The 19,376-nt window shown below is 48.8% G+C and overlaps 4 protein-coding genes across 4 annotated transcripts; 2 read left to right on the top strand and 2 right to left on the bottom strand.

Moving 5' to 3' along the window:
• Positions 1–485: 485 nt before the first annotated feature.
• On the top strand, positions 486–5,130 carry RhiXN_09243 (tubulin folding cofactor D; the record flags this gene model as incomplete). Its single annotated transcript, XM_043329059.1, has 23 exons — positions 486–647; positions 702–900; positions 956–1,244; positions 1,291–1,369; positions 1,415–1,528; positions 1,577–1,703; positions 1,751–1,881; positions 1,931–2,038; positions 2,092–2,270; positions 2,300–2,398; positions 2,467–2,524; positions 2,574–2,674; positions 2,731–2,884; positions 2,937–3,047; positions 3,107–3,514; positions 3,571–3,664; positions 3,717–4,083; positions 4,139–4,271; positions 4,329–4,561; positions 4,617–4,697; positions 4,754–4,838; positions 4,900–4,997; positions 5,052–5,130. The coding sequence occupies 23 exons, from the start codon at positions 486–488 to the stop codon at positions 5,128–5,130; spliced, it is 3,489 nt and encodes a 1,162-aa protein (XP_043180505.1).
• Positions 5,131–5,363: 233 nt separating this feature from the next.
• Positions 5,364–7,475, bottom strand: RhiXN_09242 (uncharacterized protein; the record flags this gene model as incomplete). The annotated part of the gene is made up of 10 exons (XM_043329058.1): positions 5,364–5,407; positions 5,464–5,712; positions 5,773–5,995; positions 6,146–6,236; positions 6,291–6,312; positions 6,363–6,483; positions 6,537–6,883; positions 6,947–6,996; positions 7,047–7,216; positions 7,290–7,475. The coding sequence occupies 10 exons, from the start codon at positions 7,473–7,475 to the stop codon at positions 5,364–5,366; spliced, it is 1,503 nt and encodes a 500-aa protein (XP_043180504.1).
• A 1,069-nt stretch (positions 7,476–8,544) lies between these two features.
• Positions 8,545–10,521, bottom strand: RhiXN_09241 (uncharacterized protein; the record flags this gene model as incomplete). Its single annotated transcript, XM_043329057.1, has 7 exons — positions 8,545–8,798; positions 8,864–9,188; positions 9,523–9,548; positions 9,615–9,974; positions 10,027–10,076; positions 10,132–10,190; positions 10,336–10,521. 7 exons carry the CDS (start codon positions 10,519–10,521, stop codon positions 8,545–8,547), a joined length of 1,260 nt encoding a protein of 419 aa, XP_043180503.1.
• Positions 10,522–11,013: 492 nt separating this feature from the next.
• RhiXN_09240 (Transposon Ty3-G Gag-Pol polyprotein) lies at positions 11,014–19,055 on the top strand (the record flags this gene model as incomplete). The annotated part of the gene is made up of 2 exons (XM_043329056.1): positions 11,014–18,447; positions 18,504–19,055. 2 exons carry the CDS (start codon positions 11,014–11,016, stop codon positions 19,053–19,055), a joined length of 7,986 nt encoding a protein of 2,661 aa, XP_043180502.1.
• Between the last annotated feature and the right edge of the window lie 321 nt (positions 19,056–19,376).

Below are 19,376 nucleotides of genomic sequence, written 5' to 3'. Positions count from 1 at the left end.
TACGAAGTCCCGGAGCCACCCGTGGGCGAATTGATACCGGAATGCGGTTTTGAATTATTCGTGGCGCTCAAAACCAAAGGCGGCGATGCTGTCCACTTTAACCACCCGCCTAAGACGAAAGGTTTAGTAATATATCAATCATATTATTGGACAGTGCATGCCCGGCTCAAGACCGGTCCATCTAATATAGCATAACCAATCTATTGAAGTATGGAGAATCCATGCAGTTTCAAGAAAATTAACCTCCGCGGAGCGAGCCTCTCCGAGATGAAATCGGTCAAGAACTGAGGTTGTGTGTGGCAGTGCATTGTGAGATCTGTTGCTTATGTCACTTGCGCGCGCTGGATGGGTGAGTACGCTCCGACTTCGGGCGACCATCGGAGCGACTCGGTTTGGTTATCTCAGTTTCCTCTCTAACGAAGGCCTATTTGGATTTGCTTGCAAGACTCATTGGCCCGCCTGTTTGAGTTACGATTTTCTACACCATGGATGATGCGGCCTCGGACGACCTTCAACTCTCGGGATTCGGGCATGAAGAAGAGTTCATGAACGTCCTAAAAAGCTTTCTGGATGAGAATACGCAAATTAATCCTCTGACAGCTGTAGGGAATGATGCCTCACCACAACTGTCGCGCTTGACTTCCATAGTTGAGTGCACGCAAAAAATGCGACTTACTCGGATCTGATGTTTCCTGGAAAAGCTCGATGAATATCAAGAGCAACCGTATCTGCTGGACCCTTTCCTAAACAAGATGGTTGAGCCCGTCGTAGAGGAGCTCAAGAACGTTATTCGCATTGTTATTGAATACGAAGAGATTAACGAGCAAAAAACTACACGTTTGTATCAACTTGCCACATTGATGTACTGGTACTCGAAGACCAGGGGAATGAAATCGATTGGTCAGAATATATCTCAGTGATTGCCTTATTCACCCATTGATGTGTACCCCTTTAGTCCCATTCTTTCCTCACACTGTCCAGGATCTTCCATTGGCCCTTCGCTTTGCGGAAGAAAAAGAAGTATTTCTATCAAAATCTGAATCATGGGGGCTACGATATGTCACCGCCATGTGGTTATCTTTGATTTGCATGATACCCTTCGACTTGGCGCGTTTTGATGAACCGGATGCTCAGTTTGAACGCCTAACAGCCAATCGACTTGATAGTATAGGAAAACGTTATCTCACTTATCCAGGTATTGAACGCGAATCGGCTGCCATGCTTTTGGCTCGGCTTTACATGAGGTGCGTAGACACGGATTTTTATGGTGTACTATTAATGTGCAAATAGAACAGATATGCTTGCTCAAGTTCCGAATCATATAGACTGGGCTGTCAAAAGAATTCAAGAAGGCGCCAGCACATTTGAAGTAAGTTGAAGGCTAATTAGTGAGCACCGCTAACTTCTCGGAAAGGTAATAGGAATCATGCAAATCGCTGCGATATTGATGAAAGCTGGTGGTGCTGGGCTGGTACTACCGTATATTGACTATTTTCGTGGCCTAATCGAAACGCTTGGGTCTACAGACGTGAGTAGTTAACTAACCGAGCCGCCTATATCTAACCCCAGTCATTAGGCGAGCGCAAATTTGTTGACGAGAAACTTAACAAAAGACACGATAGTACGCAAGTACAGAATCAAGTTAATAGTTCGTTTGGCAATGTGCGAGCTCCCTGGGAAACCACGCAAAGTCAACATTCAGAGTGCGCATATATCCAACTTTTTGGGCTCCACTTAGACCAGAAATTAGATCGGGCGCTGGTTCTACCTGGGACTGGAGCTGAAGCCGGATGCGATAGTGCTGATTCAGAGTATAATGTACCGATTCCGGAATCCATGGAAGAAGTTGTCGAGCAACTTATAGCAGGTGTCCAGGATCAAGTAAGAGTTTTGGCCCCGTTGTTCTGAATTAAATCGTATTTTATCATAGGATACTTCAGTCCGCTACTCATCTGCAAAAGGCATTGCCCGTGTCGCCTCGCGTCTGCCAGAGGCTTTCTCGGACGAGATCGTAGACGCTATTACGACTTTATTCTCGGTAAGCAGGAGCATATTAAGCATACCAACCAAGGCTAAATTAGTATGCGCTAGGTTCACGGAACGAATCCCGATGATAATACACTGGATCTCCCGCCTGCTGCAGAAATGACATGGCACGGGGCTTGTTTGTCTTGTGCCGAGCTTGCTCGATTTGGAATGATTTCCGCCAGTAGAGTCAAAGATGTTGTTGGATGGATTTGCAAGGCAGGCTATAACCGTAACGAAACAGGGTAGCCAGACTTACATGAATCTTATCTAGGCCCTCTCGTTTGATGTACGCAAAGGTGCCCACTCAGTGGGGTCAAGTGTTCGCGATTCAGCCTCATATGTTTTATGGGCGCTCGTCAGAGCTCAAAGCGTGGAGATACTATCGCCATACCTACTTGAGATCTCTATCCGTCTAATCACGACTTCTCTATTTGATAGGGAAGTACACGTTCGCCGTGCTGCTAGCGCAGCATATCAGGAAGCAGTTGGACGTACCGTGAGTTTGCTCAATTTATGCGTAGTCATAAGTTTCTAAAGTAATACAGGGCGCCATTCCTCATGGAATAGATATTCTTCGAGCGACCGATTTTTATGCTGTGAGTATCCGCCGGAACGCATTCCTTGTTGCAACGCCCCAAGTAGCCACGTAAGTTGTCATTCGTTCATCTGAACCCGGCCATTCCTCAAGTCTGAATTACACAGATATGAGGAGTACCGAAGACCTCTCATTGTACACATCATGGATACAACCCTTAAACACTGGGATCCAAAAATGAGGGCTCTGGGATCTCAAGCTTTAGGAGCAGTGTGTAGTGTCGACCTAAATACCCTCGGACCTCAGGTTGTTTCAGAACTTGTGAGTATATGTGTTTATTACCCAAACTAATCGGGCCAACAAACCCATGCAGCGTCCCAGACTACGTTCTATTGATACAAACGAAGTACATGGAGCACTTCTTAGCATCGCAGAAGTATCTAAGGCCTTTAAAGATCAAGGCTACGAGAATGAACGGCTCCAGGTATGTGTGGTCCTGTCTGTTACAATCGAGGTTGAGTTAATATTTACACCTACCAATAGTGTTTCAAACAGCTTTCAGCTCTTCCCAGTGCCGCGTTTCATAAATTCAGGGGTGACCTGATAGCAGAGGCTGCATGCTATCTCGTTGCCGAAAGTATATCCCTAACGGCCGTTGGCCTTGCACCTGCTGATGGCGTACCAAATTGGAGATACATCATTCTGGACAATGGGTTGAAACACCAGAACGAAGCAGTACAAATTGCTGCTTCATCTGCACTATCTGTCATCAGCGGGCTCATGGACTGTGGCCAGGAGGTACAGGCCTTTGTTCGAGAGTTTCAAGCGAAGAACGCCGGTCCGATCACACAGTGCAGTATATCCCGAGTATTGGGTGTTTTGGCATATGACAAGTTCGATAACGGAATGGGTGTTGCAATTGAGTGCCTAATAGGTGGCCTGACGAAGAATGTAAGTAGTGCTATGTTATTGTCTACTCCCAAACTAGAAATTTCTTGCCTTTATAGAATGAGACTTATTCTGAGTCAATTGAAGCACGCAGAAATTGCATAGCATCACTATCTGAAATCATAGCCAAAACCCTGGGGTCTCTGCGCGCGCGTATGTTTATAACCAAGGTCGAATGTGTCCTTGTCAACTAACTGGGCAAAAGTACCTCCTTTGATTTTCAGGCGAATATATGCGACAGTTCTTTCAGGGTTTGAAGATTACACTGTGGACCAAAGAGGGGATGTTGGGTCTTGGGTGCGGATGGCGACGCTACGGGCTATTGCATCAATATCCCAAGTTGTTTTTCGCAATCGCAATCGCATTGAGCCTTTTGGAGAGTACCTTCCTCTAGATTTATGGCATCAAGCAATTGGAGGCGTGCTTAGACAAGGAGTGGAAAGGTTGGATAATGTCCGTGCGGTTGCAGGAGAACAATTGATGCACTTGATATGGAGCGATGATATTCGCAGTCATGCATCTGGCCTATGGGAAGTTCCAGGATTAAATCAACTTGAAAAAGCTTTCCCATTGTTGGTATCCAATAAATATATCGCTTTGTCTTGCGACTAACCTTCACATCTGTAGTGACCAGTCAGTTCCTTGGAATGTCGGCGAGTGGCTATTCCCTCGAGTACCACCTCTACTAGATATATCCGCATATCGCAAAGTACTCCTTCTAGGTATAATCACAAGTTTGGCGAGCCGAAATGAGAGCGCGGTAGGTCTTTTGATTGATCTCTTAATTTTAAACCCAAGCTCATTGGTAGCTCGTTAGCAACTTCCCCTAGCCGATGCCCTATGTGCATATGCCAATGCGCTTCCCATATCACATGAATCAGAAACGACAGACAAATGGAGCTTGCTGGGCCTAATGGACTCCCTTTTAGAAACCGGCCGCGCCAATACCTCGGCAAATAGCATTATGATTCCGCTGCTCAAAACGATTGATATCTTATTTGGGGGCGAAGTACTTGGAAGGCTTTGCTCTAACGATGATGGCGTTAAGAGGTAGTTAAATGCATTCGCAATATTAAACCTCTTCGAATCACCTAACGGACTACAGGTTAATTTCAGCTCTCGAATTGGCAGGAAAGGGGGCTGAAAGGCTTAAAAACGTAGAACGCATCACTGCAGCAATGAAAGTGTAAGCCTATTAGGGCATTTCGAGTTTTGAGAGCGCTTTCTCACTAAATCATACAGCGTTGTCGACTTTGTTGCATTGGCTCCTACGGGAAGCTTGGCCAGTAAATACGTTGAGCTATTCTTGGGCCACCGGTTCCCTCGGGTTAGCTTTCTGAATTAGATAAGAAGGAAGTAGCTAATAATCAGCGTGCTGGGAAACTTAGGTTAGCGCGGATACCGCAGAAGCGCTGTACCTACTTATGCAAACACAAGATCTTGACGAGCCGGACGGACTTGAGGCAGTGCTGCTTCAAACGGCTTGGTAGGTGTGGTATTAATGATAAAAGCATTCAATTAAAGTGCATTTTTATTACAGGATAAATGTGGACGAACAAACTCGCAGGGAAAAGGCAAAAGAAGCAATTAATTTATTGCATACAGTCATTGGAGAATAAACTGTAATTGACTTGGCCCGCGCACACACGCGTACCCCGACCTTTCCTCCACGTTTATTGTCCACAAACTCCGATTTCATGGATATTAGGCATTATTATTTATACAACAACTAAGCTCCAGACAATCGGTGAGACAGTAAAAACATGCTTGAACAGGCTCATCCACGATAACTCTGAAGATTGGATATAAATAACGACTGGGGTCGATGGTATAGGAGAAACAATACATGGTCCTATCTTCTTCCTTTTTCAGGAGGTTGTGTACGTGGGGTATCCCCTGGCACAAATACAGCTAAATCAAAAGTGCATGTTATAAAATTGGGGCCGACTTACCGCCATTGTCGGTATATGCCGGAGGAGGTACGGCGGAAGCGGGTGCCTCATCGTCCAAAGAATCAGGTATAGTCGAAGTGCCTGCAATCGTGTCCGGAGTATGGGGTATTATTTCAACCTGACCAGTAGATAGGTAGCTGTTGTGAGTGGCTGAAGTAACGGAATGTATAGCGGGAGGAGGCGAAGGTGGGGAAGTAGATACAAAAGTAGCTGAGGGCTCCGTTGTTGAGATTGATTTTGCATTTTGGTCTGGAGGAATGGGGTGAATTTTTGGTGTCGATTGCTCCCCTTGGCATATATTCAACACACCTGAGTAAGCAGCTGGAGATGTGGGCGATTTCTCTCCTGACTTCGATTCTAAAGGCTGTAGGCCACTCTCACTAGCTCTTGTTAGAGGTAAAACCATCGCATCCCGGACCAGTTGAAAGTTATCTCCGTTGGAAGGATCACCCGACGCGATAGCATGCGCGATTCGCCACATTACTGCGCCAAAAGCACCGGTCTCTGTTGTATCCGCTAGGCGAACACCGGCCTGAAGCCCGAGCTCGGTTAGCGACTTGTGGAAACTGGCTAGTAGACCCTCGGATTTTTTGATTGGGTTGGAGACGCGAATCATAAGTTTCTAGAATACCCCTTCATTCTTTATTTTTTTTTTCTTGTAAAAACTGGCTTCGCAACTGACCTTGACGTTGTGCTTGTGTTCGGCAGCCCAGTGAAGTGCGTTTGCAAAGCGGGTTCCCTCTTGCTCATCAGTAGACGAGTCACGTTTCCGGCTACGAAATCGTGCTATGAGGATTCAATTGAGGGGACGTGGCGGTAAAACTCACGTTGCGGGGGTCGATTGTAGATCTGGATGGCAGAGGATGAGAAGCGAGTTAACTCATAGAGTGCGTACTCACAGGAACGTTGCTGGGAATCAAAGGCAATCTGCCCGCTGGGTAAGCACCTTGCCATGAAGGATGCACATATCATGTCCCCCGAGGTCAGATCCCAATCTACGACCATAAAAGTATCATTGGGCTGCAAGAAAGGCTGAGTCATGTTATACCAGAAAAGGCAAAATATGAGCTTACCTGGAAACTTGTGTCAATGTTCCTCCATGTATCATCTTCGAATAGTCGGAGGTCAGGTCGCGGTACGTAGTATACGTGTGTATCTCCAATAACCTTCGGCATGATGTCTTGAATCATGTGGTTCAAAGCATCGGTCACCGATATTTCAGCCGACCTGGAGATCCCACTGGGCAACGATACTACCACATCTGATCCACGAGACCATTGCGGTTGCCCTGGTTTTACGACAGCCCCATAGACAGAGAGCGCGTGCTTGAGTAGATGCTCCACTAGGTCAACATACTTATACCGTTCATTTGGAACCTCGATAAATGGAAGTTCGGTCCGGACCTGAAAAGCGGAAGGAGCTGGTCTCAATGGTGAACAAAATCGCTTTGTTGAGGTGAGAGAACGGAGCCAGATATACCCACAATTTGTCGCACCAATAACATGTACATAATTGGTTGTTTTCTCAGATGACCTGTATGAACTAATTTAACGTCAAAGAAGCTATATCAAAGATAGACTCACCATGCAGGATGTGACACAAACTCGGTTACTTCGTGTACTTCTCGTATTTTGTAGCTTTTCTTCTCCTTGACTTCAGGCAAAGGTTCTCCTGGTGCAGTTGATTGACGGAGGGGAAAGACCTTGGGCCAGTACACAATGTTGTGGACTTCCACACTCTGATCTATTGCAACCTAACTTATAAATATGATACCAAACTCGAGAAGCATGAGCTGACTCGCCTTCAAGGAGATAAGCAAAAGATACAGCCGTGACCCGAGGGCCCACATCAATCCCCCATACAACTGTTCCATCCCCGTTCCAACGCAACACAGGCGCGGGCTTGATTGGCTGTGTCAATTGTGTTTTCCTTTCGTGTTCCCGGTAGTGTTTGGGAACATGAGGAAAGTCCCCGTCCTCGGGATTCACTTTTTTCTTTTTGAACCAGGACATGTTGGATGACGCGAGTTTGGCAGACGAGCGTTAGGATCAAAGCAGGGTGAACGGATCGTCGTTGATTGGCAACTGACGTCCCTCCATGTCTTTATAACAAAGTCCCTGGGCATGGTGCCAGGCGAAGATCGTGACCAGGAACCACCCTACACTGCCACACATTTCTATCTCTAGACCACCAATTTATGATCAATTACATCTACACCAACGAGTAGATCTTATATCACAAGGTTAGCTAGTATTTTATCCTCGCTTGGTCTACCATTGATATGATATAGTAATATCGATATAAACGAGACTCAGCGCAAGCGTCACCCTAGCAAACTTGGTACGGCGCAAAACGTGGCTACATGTTGTGTAATTGATCCGCAACGAAGGTGGACTCCAAAGTCTTTGGGCGCTCGAATTCTTTGAGGGCGCCTAACTCCAACCCCCAAAAAAATAGCTCCGCCGCCTAAAAGAGGAGTACAGTCCGGGATACATTGTACTCGCTCCTCAAGAATGGGCACCAAGAACTAGCTTACAAATAGTGGGATTTCTAAATCAGTCAACACCCCCCAGTTATTGTTCATTAAGTAAAACTCCTTATTGGTGAATGCGGCGCTGAAGGGAATCACAGTGCCAGGTTTGGCAACCTAACAGTTTAATTTCAAATATCTTTCATTTGGCTAATACACCAATACCGGGTATTTGTAGCAGATGTATTGGCAAGAAGGCCACGACTAGCGTAATTTAGACCATACGTACACCTAGTAACCCTAGTGTCCAGTTGTCCTTCTCAGGCAGCAGCTCATTTCGACCGACGCTATTCGTACACGCGCGCATTATTTTGAGCTTCCGCCTTTAACAGACAATATATGAATGCGAGGCGCTTCTGTAAGTTGACACGTTTTGGGTGCCTAACCCAATGGTCAGTACATTAATAGACAGTCTCGATTATTACAATAATGGATTTTGCACTAGTATACTTAAATAAAAGTCTTCCATGTAAGAAACTAAGCTATCATCCTATCTTTTTAGTTTTTTTCGGTGGGATAGCACTTTATATCTGGAATGAACAGTACTTCAATCAACCACGATGTTCATGTATCGCAATATATGCTGGTGGAAATATTTGGGGTCCCGTCCCATCTTCCAGAAGACCCAATACAACTGAAGGGCCTGCAACATTCTCTAGGGATCGTGTGATATTAGCCTGGCGAACCGACACATAGCTACCAGCAGATGGAGTAGCGGGGAGCGTAGCACGCGAGGACCAGGGTAGAGGACCGAGCATGAAATCTACTGAGAATTCTCTTGTTGAGGTAGACCTAGAACCTCTCTCTGAAAGGGTTAGCACATGCATAAGTCCCCCTATCAGACTTGTAGAATACAAATATTTGATTTACCCGGCTTGAAACGCGAGGGTTCAAGCGAACTGCTATATGAGCCCCCCAGCTCTGACTCAGTAGACCTCGGAGTACTCAGGCTAGTTCCCATGTTCGTCATGCATTTTATATCTCGAACTGGCCGGACATCGCCTTCGTTAAGCTGGTCGCTTGATGCGGCAATGTGTGCGATTCGCCATAATACAGCACCGAAAGCGCCTGTTTCCACTGTCGGATCTATCAAACGAATACCGACTTGAAGTCCTAGGTCGACCAGTGATTTATGAAAGGCAGCTAGCAAACCTTTGGGCTTCTTGAACGGGTTTGAAACACGAACCATCAATTTCTGAAATCTATCAGTGGTGACTCTTGAAAAGGTTACACATATAGCCCACCTGACTCCCGTGCTTTTGCCTTTTGCTGAGTAGCTTCATAAAGTGAGCTCTCAAATAGAGCTCCTTGCTCATCAGCAGATGCGGCATGTTTCCGGCTAGGGGGGGGAGTTTGCAAGGGCTGGATAGAGCAGCTAAGTGGACTCATATCACAGGGGTGGAATTTAAATCTATGGAAGTCAAATACTATGTCATTTGTATATCTAAATAGTACTCACAGGAGCGTCGTCGGACGTCGAATACGATCTGCCCACTAGGCAAGCGCCCTACTCTATAGGATGTACATACCATATCTCCGGTCGTGAGATCCCAATCTACATTCATAAAGAGATCATTATCCTACAATTAAGGATAAACATGAGCTTGCGGTCCAAAGTTACTCTGTGGACCTGCCTTAAAGTTGGTGTCAAGGTTCCTCCGTGTGTCATCTTCGAAAGGTCGGAGGTCTGGTTTCGACACATAGTAGACCTGGGTCTCCCCAATAACCTTGGGCATGACCCTTTGAACCATGCGATTCAGAGCATCAACGACTGATATTTCAGCCGACTTGGAGATACCACTAGGCAATGATACGACCACGTCTGATTCACGAGACCAACCGGGTTGTTTCGGCTTTGTGGCAGCTCCGTGGTCAGAGAGTGCATGCTTTAGTAGATGCTCTACCAGGTCAACACATTTGTGCCTCTCTTTTGCGACCTTGATGAACGGAGGCTTGGTTCGAACCTGAAAAGCAGGAGGGGCTATTTTCAAAGTTGATGATACCATTCCTGTAATGCTAAAACGCACACTCACAACTTGCAGTTCCAACAACATGGACATAGTTGACTACCATTTCAGTAGGCCTATATCAATCAAGATCTCAATAGTATGTGCACCGATCACGTATACACTACTCACCATGTTGGATGTGAGACAAATTCGGTCGTTTCGTGTTTTTCGCGCAGTTCATATGTATTCTCAATTATTCTTCGGCATCAGCTGATTGGCGGAGAGGGAACACCTTGGGCCAGTAAACAATATTGTGTACTTCTACATTTTGACCTGTGTACAAAGTCAAACAAACTAATATTACGCCAAGTTTTATGATAGATATAAGCTCACCTGTGAGGAGGTATGCAAAAGATACAGTCGTGACCTGATAACCGTCGCACCCCTACTCCATTGTAGATTAGGGGAGAGTTTTATTGACTTCGTCAATGATTTTCCTTCTTGATCATGGTAATGCCTAGGAATGCTTGGGAAATCGCCGTCCTCGGGGTTGGGCTTCTTCTTTCTCAGCCAGGCCATTGTAAGGAATGCCTGATATTCGTATATTTACTCTACTATATGCGAATCCCTTACATAATCGGGTCGGCTATGCTCACCCGACTTACCACCTTTGCCCACCTGTCACTCTTCTCTATTGTTTGTATCTGATTTCTAACTATATACTCTCGTTTGGTTTATTCCGATTACTCATGTACGAACCCCGTTGACCTTATAAGGTCCCGGGGGGGATCTTCTGATAACTGTCTTTACTTTCAACCACAACAATCGAGTGTTTTACGGATTGTCATTACCTCGGCGACACGGTCGCCATCGACGTTCGTATTTACAGTAGTGGACGATAAGTGAAACCTTACATTTTTTGACATACTAATTGCAACACTCGTATCGAGTTTATACTCGACGAACTTCGAACGACAGAGTGACGGGTTGGCCTCCGTTACACTGTCCCATTTTACTTTATTTCAATTTCTTCAATTGCTGATCGATCACAGAGAATAGTACGTACTGAACATGAGCAGGAGGTTGCGCAGCGGACGCAACTACGACGCATCCAAGGTTCCTACCGCCCCCAAGAGGCGGGCCGATAAGCGCATGGCTCCGAAAACAGCCAACCGCGTGGAACCCGAGACGTCGAACAAGACCACTGATGAGCAAGCGATTGTACCAGCGAGAAGAGTACAGCTCACCTTTGGCACCATGCCCCAAGGCGCAAGAGAGCCTGGCGAGCGCATGGTAGTGCTGGGTGTCGGGAAGCGCCAGGGAATAGCCTTCGCCGACACCGAGGGAGTCAAGTTATCTCCCTCGGCCTATGTGGCCCTCACGCAACGAGCCCCACCTATCCGGAAGGTGTTGAGCTGGCCGTTGCCGATTAAAGAGACCCGCCGAGAAGCGGATGCCCCCATGAACAGGGAAGCGACCTCAGAACAGAGCGTCGAACTCGTCGAGCGAGCGTCGGTCGAGCAGACAAGCGCTCCCGCATATGCTGACGACCAGCGAGCAACTTCGGAAGTCCCTACGACCCCCAACATAGGCGCGGAAAGTAGGAGGGAATCGGACGACGAGATATTCGTAACGGCTAGGACGAGCCGTGTACTAAATGAGAGCATCGTCCTGGATGATGACGGCAAGCCCGTGTTAGCGCAATATATAGTTATTGATGAGAAGGAAAGCGAGACACCTTCCAAGAATAGTAAGCGCAAGCGTACCCGCCGTAAGTCTAAGGGTAAAGGCAAGGAAAAAGAGCTGGACATCAGTGTCAGCACCGAATCCAAGTCTACGGCTAATCATGAGGGCCTCACCTGGGACGAAGAGGTACGCCGAGCCAATGGCAACAACGGGGGCCCAGGCGATGTTGAGGAACTACCAGACGTTAGCGACTGGGTTAATCCTAACTGGTCACAATCGGATTACATACCCACGAGTGAAGGAGATTGTACCGAAGCTGAAAGCGGAAACGGAAGCGTTGAAGTAAACGCGCTGATATACGAGCTGGCGGATGAGTACGCATTTGATGATGAGGAGTATGCATCAGTACTCCGGAACCTGAGGAGCTCCGAAAGGTCAGAAAGCACTCACAGTCAGACGAGGGGGGCTGGACCATCGAGACAACCGCGCGTTACAATCGAGGAAGTCGATAGCGGGTCAGAGGACACGACAACAAGTTGCACCAGGTCACACAAGAGTAAGGGAAAGGCGAAGGCTAAGGCTAAAGGCAAGAAGAGGAAACGTCCTAGCCTGGGAGCCGCATTGGATGACCTAGAAGGGACGCGAGAGCGTCACGTACGACGAACAGACCCCCAAAGCACGCCAAACGCATACAGGGGCGGGGGATACCTGGAGGGTATCATAGAATCAACCCCGGCTAGGAAGACTAGTAAGACAACCCGAACGGATATGGGGAAGGCCAGTGAACCCAGACGCAAGGAACAACGACGGGAGCGGTCGACTGAGAGAAGGCCCCCGTCACCATCTGAATCATCCAAGTTGTCAGAGACGGATAGCGATGAGACTGAATCCACGCATACAAGCAGGTATGGAGGTGGGGGACCTCCAGATCCATCAGATAGTGGATCCGAAACAGCCGACTCGTCCGACTCAAGCTGGACCGAATCGTCGGCACGATTGCGCGATGATAACCGTCGGAGGAATAGACGGCTGGAGGAATTAGTCGCGAAGCTCAAGAAGCAAAACAAGAAACTTGAGCGAAAGGTGGTCACGCAAGCGCGATCAGGATACAAGGCACAGTCACCCAAGACGTATAAGGGCGAAGCGGACATTGACAAGCTGGATATGTTCATATTCAGTTACGACCTATACGTCAGTGATACTAGATTGAGCAACAGCAAGGCAGTGCTCACTGTCAGCCGATTCCTGGACGACAAGGCCGCGTCTTGGTACATGTTGAACGTTGCACCGGACCCCGGAAGCTACTCAATGGAATCAATATATGTCGGACTATATGACTACTGCTTCCCACCAGATTTCAAGGACGACATGAGGAAGTTGTATAATGAAAAGAAGCAGGGAGATTTGGGCGTGCAAGATTATTTTGCCAAATTGGCTCGCTTACGAAGACGCTTACGGGAAGTCACAGACCACCAACATGTGCTGAGAGTTTGGGACGGTGCAGCCCAATATATTAAAGTGGGATGGGCACTCAAAGGCATGAGACCGGAAGCGACTACATGCAAAACATTGCGAGAAACAGCGCTGGACATAGAGCGCGCGCACAAGTACAAACGGTCAATTGAGAAATCGGGAAATGACAAATCGGGATCAAGAAGGAACCGATCGCGTAGTCCTTTGCAAAAGCATGACCGTGCTTCTAATTACAAGAACCCGGGGGACAATCAAAGCGGCGGAAACCGCGGCGATAACAAAGGGACTGGATACAACAGTAACAGTAACGGTAACCGGCAGAACAAGCGCCCGAACGAATACATGCGCGGCGGACAGGCAAAAGGCCGCGACGGACAGGAGAACCAGCGAAGAAAACTTACCGACGAGAAGAAAGCTGAATTGAGGGCGGCTGGGCTCTGTTTTGAATGCGAACAATCGGGTCACCTGTCCAAGGACTGCCCGAAGTTCCACAAGGCCAAACCATCGCATGTCAACGCGAACGCGGTTAAAGTACGCCCCAAGAGCAAGGTCAGGGTGTCGTCAGTCATGCTCAAAGAGCTAGACGAACTCACCAGGCTGAAGGAAAAAATCGAAATCAACGTAGTGGGCGTCGGGCGGAAGAACAAAGAGCCGGGACCGAAACATGTTGAGCGAAACGCTATCAAGGTTAAGGACCACACAAGGAAGGTCCCGAACACGCTGATAGTTGAAGCCAAGCTCGAAGGCGAGTCCGTTCGCGTACTGCTAGACTCGGGGTGCCAAACTGACATAGTATCCACTACCATTGTTGACCAACTCAGGTTACCGAAAGTGAAACTCACGAAACCGCTGCAAGTACAGTTGGCAATGGCAGGGTCGCGAGGGACACTACATTATGGTGTAAAAGCTAGAATAGAATACCAAGGAATTGATGAGTATCAAGATTTCGATGTGGGGAATTTAGACAACTACGACTTGATAATGGGAACACCATTCCTATTCCAACATAGCGTACGACTAAGTTTCAACCCATACGGGGTATACATCGGGTCTACAAAATCCCTACCACTCGACGGGGAGCAAGTAATACAGATTAATTCGTTGTCCGCGGACATCGTCGGACTGCGGATGGCTGAACTGCGTGACATGCTCAGAGACAAAGCGGCGAATGTGTGCAAGCCCAAGGACGGTAATACACCCCTACCACCTTTCCGAGCAATAAACCATCGCATACCATTGATAGACGAGCAGAAAACATACCGTTTCAGGCCCTCGAGATGCCCGGAGGCGCTGAAAGGACAATTCAAGTCTAAGGCAAGAGAATACTTGGGATCGGGTCAATGGAAGCATAGCACCGGCTCAAACGCAATACCAATGTTATTCATACCCAAGAAGAAAGACGGAAGTATTGAGCTACGCACCGTGTTAGACAAGCGCGAACAAAACGCGAATACGGTGAAAATGGCATCACCATTGCCGTTACCCAAAGATATCCTCGCCAAAGTCAGTAGGCATAAGTATCGAACGCTACTGGACGGGAAGGACGCTTACGAGCAGATTCGGGTGGTACCCAAAGACGTGCATAAGACGTTGTTCCACACGCCTATGGGGACTATGGTTAGTCACGTAATGCAGCAAGGGGACTGTAACGCGGGCGCGACATACCAAGCGCTGATGAACCATATCTTTGCGCCGTATATAGGAGTATTCATGTTCGTATACCTTGACGACATAGTAATATTCTTGGATACGTTAGAAGAGCATGTGAAACACATACGTACCATATTGGGAGTACTCAAACGCGAACGGCTCTTCCTGAGCCCAAGTAAGATGCAATTCCTAGCTGAAGAATTGCGTATACTGGGGCATATAGTTGACGAGAAGGGGATCAGAATGGACCCGCATAAAGTCGACTCGGTGTCCAAGTGGAAGACGCCTGAATCAAAAGAACAATTAGCTAGCTTTCTAGGTGCGGTTGGATACCTAGCACCGAACTGCCCAGGTATTCGCATACCAATGGCGCCGTTGGCTAAGAGAGCGAGTGGCGACACACCATTCAGATGGGGAGGCACCGAGGAACGTGCCTTCCGTGACACGATTAAATTGGTGGAAGAGTTCCGTGATAGACATCGCGTGGCGCTCAAATACGGCAAGAACGAGCCACCTATATACCTAATTACAGACGCTAGCTTGACAGGGGCGAGCGGACTAGTAAGCCAAGGCAAAGAGTGGCAAACGGCGCAAGTAGCCGCGTTCTGGTCCGCCAAGTTCACCACGGCTCAACAGAACTACTCAGTCACGGACCGGGAAGCGTTAGCTGTGGTGTGCTCACTAGATAAATTCGGACCGTTACTACATGGGGTCGAGTTTACGATACTCAGCGACCACAAGGCGCTCGAGTACCTACAGACTCAGAAGGATCTCAACCCGCGACAGGTACAAATGGCGGAGAAACTGAGTCAATTCAATTGCACAATTAAATACATTGAGGGATCAAAAAACGTCCTCGCGGACGCTCTATCGCGGATGTATAGTGAGGACAAGAAAGGCACTGAGCGTGCAGAGAGCAAGTTCGTGCCAGACTACGAGGAGGAAGACGGCATACGGGACGCGCGTGCGCGTAACCAATCAGTGACCCGACCAGTAGTAACCGGGATGGCGGCCAAGGTGGCGAGCGAGAGCCAGACCACGTCGGCAGGTGTCCGACGGAACCCGGAGCGCAAAAGAGTGGCCCCGGTTTGCTACGACCCGGAAATACCGGGAAGAGCGGGGCAAAGGACCAGGGCACCGCGTAACCAAGGAAATGAGCGCGTGAAAGAAAATTGGAACCCCGACATACGTGATGAATTTGTTGGGGAACAAATTGCGGAAGAGGACTCGAGAGAAACCGAGCCCGACAAAAGAGAAGAGACCTCACCAGCAAGCGTTGAGCTGGAGGGCGGGAGTCGGGCGGACAACAAACGAGACAAGTGGGACCCGTTAGACCGCTCAGATCACCGACAGATCACGACGCTGGTGAAAGAGTTAGACGTGAATGAGGCAATAGCAAACGGCTACCAGAGTGACAAGGATTACGCAAGAATAGTGAATGAACCATTGCGTTTCGCTCAATTTGAGCTACGCGACAATTTACTATATTTCACAGAACACGGTAGGACGTACCTATGCGTCCCAGACACCACGGTTGGGGAATGGCACATAAGGACGTTACTGATATCACACGCGCACTCGATAGTGTCACACCTAGGATACAAGAAGACATACGCATATATGAGGGAAAGTCTATATTGGAAAAATATGGCTAAAGACGTGGAGAAATTCTGTGCAGCATGCGTGTCTTGCGCATCATCCAAGAAGTCGACTCAGAAACCGTACGGGCTGCTGAAACCATTACCGGTACCCAAATACCCGTGGGCACAGATTGGCGTCGATTTCCTGGGACCATTAACGGAATCGGCGACCCTACTGGGTAAATTCGACATGGTATGCGTGGTAATCAACCACCTTACGTGCATGGCGCACTTGATACCAACAAGATTGGACTACACGGCCCGCGACATGGCCGAGGTATTTCACGCGAACGTCTTTAGGCTGCACGGGGTACCCGAGATCATCATTAGCGACAGAGACAAGTTATTTACATCGATCTTCTGGAAGACGCTCTATGAACTATTAGGTACCGAACTGAGACTGTCGTCGGCGTTCCACCCACAGACGGATGGGCAGACCAAAAGACTCATACGCACGATACTGGCGCTGATACGCGTGTGCATAAACCCAGCGTTGAGAGACTGGGCAACCAAGTTACCTAGCATTGAGTTCGCAGTAAACTCTGCTAGGTCGGAGACCACCGGGTTCAGTCCATTTGCACTGAATTACGGACGAACCCCACGTCCGATATTAGTGCGAACCAATACTGATATGTACGGGGTACGCGACGCGGCCCGCAACATCAAATACGCACTAATGATAGCACACGATGCCATCATTGGTTCGCGAATAAGTCAGATGGTCGAAGCTAACAGACATAGAAGACCTTCACCGTTTAAGACCGACGACTTAGTATATGTTAGTACCAAGAACATGAGAGTACCGCTGGGGAAACCACACAAGCTATTGGCGCAATGGATCGGACCAGTAAGAATAGACGGTGTGGTCAAGGAAGGGGCCACTTACCACGTAGAGTTGCCCGATGACTTGAAGCGAAGAGGGATAAAGCCAATATTCCACGCGTCGCTACTGAAACCACACGTACCATATGAGGATCGTCGCTTCCCGGGAAGGAACTACAAGCAGATAGCCTCCTTAGAAGCCGATGATGATGAATGGGCGGTTGAGCGGATAGGTGGACATCGCGGCAAGGGGAATAACGCGATGTTTGAGATAGTATGGCAATCGGGAGACCGTACCTGGGAATCATACCGCGTGGTACGGCACCTTGAGGCCCTAAAACAATATTTCGAAGCCTTAGGGATCAGCCGCACTAAAGAGCTACCGTGGAAAGAAGACGGGGAAGTACCGTACGATGAGCTTAGCGATAGTGGGTCTGAAACCATCGAATGCGCAAGCGTAAGGGTACTTAAGGAAGCGATATGGGAACCTCAACCGGTCATCAGCACCATATTTCACTGCCTAAGACTAGATCCTTTATTATCGCACTTGACTCTATCTACAAAATGTACTACGGCCGGCGAAGACGCCGCAGTCGCGACCGAGAACGGCGGCGGGATGCACCACCAGCGTACGACCCAGGGCCCGACGAACGAGTCGATGCAGGTTTACTACGGCTGCTCAACACGGTGGCCCAGACCAGCCTCGAAACCGTTAGGGCAAGAAACGCTCCACCCCCCCAAAGGGGAAGGCGAGGACGGTTCGGGAGGCCGAACATGGCCAGGTCCCCGCACGTCGGGAGAGGTCAGATGGACCTGTACGAAGGTATTGTTGGCGTCAGTACCAATGGGCCATTGCGTGCACGACCGAGAGAGCGGACTTACCAAGGGTCATCTACAGGAAGACGCCTTAAACGGCGACGCACTCGACTTAATGCTAGGAATCGCGGCCGATCACCTACCAGAAGCACGTCGGCCTCCCGGTCTAGCGATGGATCCACCGTACGAGGAAGAAGTACTTCGACCGAGCATGGACGAAGAACGCGAACGGGAGGAAAACGAGCGCGTACCCGATCCAGTCCCTACGACCCTACCGGATCCGGTCGAGAGGAGACCGGCGAATCATCCGAGGAGACCAGCGACGGAACCGACCCAGGCAGGGACGGTTGGACTGCAAGTCAACGAGCTGGCAAGGAAGGTATCGCGGGCGATTCTCTCGGTCGAGAACGTCATATCAGTAACCACGACTCTAAGCGAACGCGTGAAGAGGACTCACCAGCGGGTCATAGACAGGGAGTGGGACATCATGGAAGACATGTCCCGTATCGCGCTTCGAGCACTAAGGATAGAAGACGAACCCAGGATCGGGGACGCAAACTACCCCCAGGAGCTGATCAGGAGGGCGTATCCCATGCCCCAGATGCCAGAGTCGACGGAGAGGGCGATCGACGACCTCATACTGGGGATCGAGGAGCACTGGGCGACGGTCAGGGGGAACAAGGCGACTTTGAGACACTACGTACTGTCGAGGCTCCCGAATCCAGCATCGGAGAGGACGAGGACGAGCCCTCACCTGGCAGCGACGCAGGAGCCGAGCCGGCCATCGTCGGCGACCGAGACGACCCAGATGTCCGCGATGCCACTGACCACGTTGCCAAGTGGACCAACCTCGGGCCAGACATCGAGATGCGGGACGCCGACAAGGGACTCAAGACCATCGAGCCTGAACAACCTTGCATCTCCCCAAGGAAGCTCGAACTCAAGCGATCTTCTACGCGTCGAGGATCTGATCGAAACGACGGAAAAGGAGGAGAGCGAACCGACGGAGGAAAGGGAAGGAAGTGAATAAGGTGGCTATATGCCACCTGGAGGGCGAGTGTAAGGAATGCCTGATATTCGTATATTTACTCTACTATATGCGAATCCCTTACATAATCGGGTCGGCTATGCTCACCCGACTTACCACCTTTGCCCACCTGTCACTCTTCTCTATTGTTTGTATCTGATTTCTAACTATATACTCTCGTTTGGTTTATTCCGATTACTCATGTACGAACCCCGTTGACCTTATAAGGTCCCGGGGGGGGATCTTCTGATAACTGTCTTTACTTTCAACCACAACAATCGAGTGTTTTACGGATTGTCATTACCTCGGCGACACGGTCG

Source organism: Rhizoctonia solani, chromosome 5, assembly GCF_016906535.1.
Source record: "Rhizoctonia solani chromosome 5, complete sequence".
NCBI classification, from domain to species: Eukaryota; Fungi; Basidiomycota; class Agaricomycetes; order Cantharellales; family Ceratobasidiaceae; genus Rhizoctonia; species Rhizoctonia solani.
The sequence above is the reverse complement of the archived record's forward strand: the minus strand, read 5'-3'. Positions and strand labels throughout refer to the sequence as shown.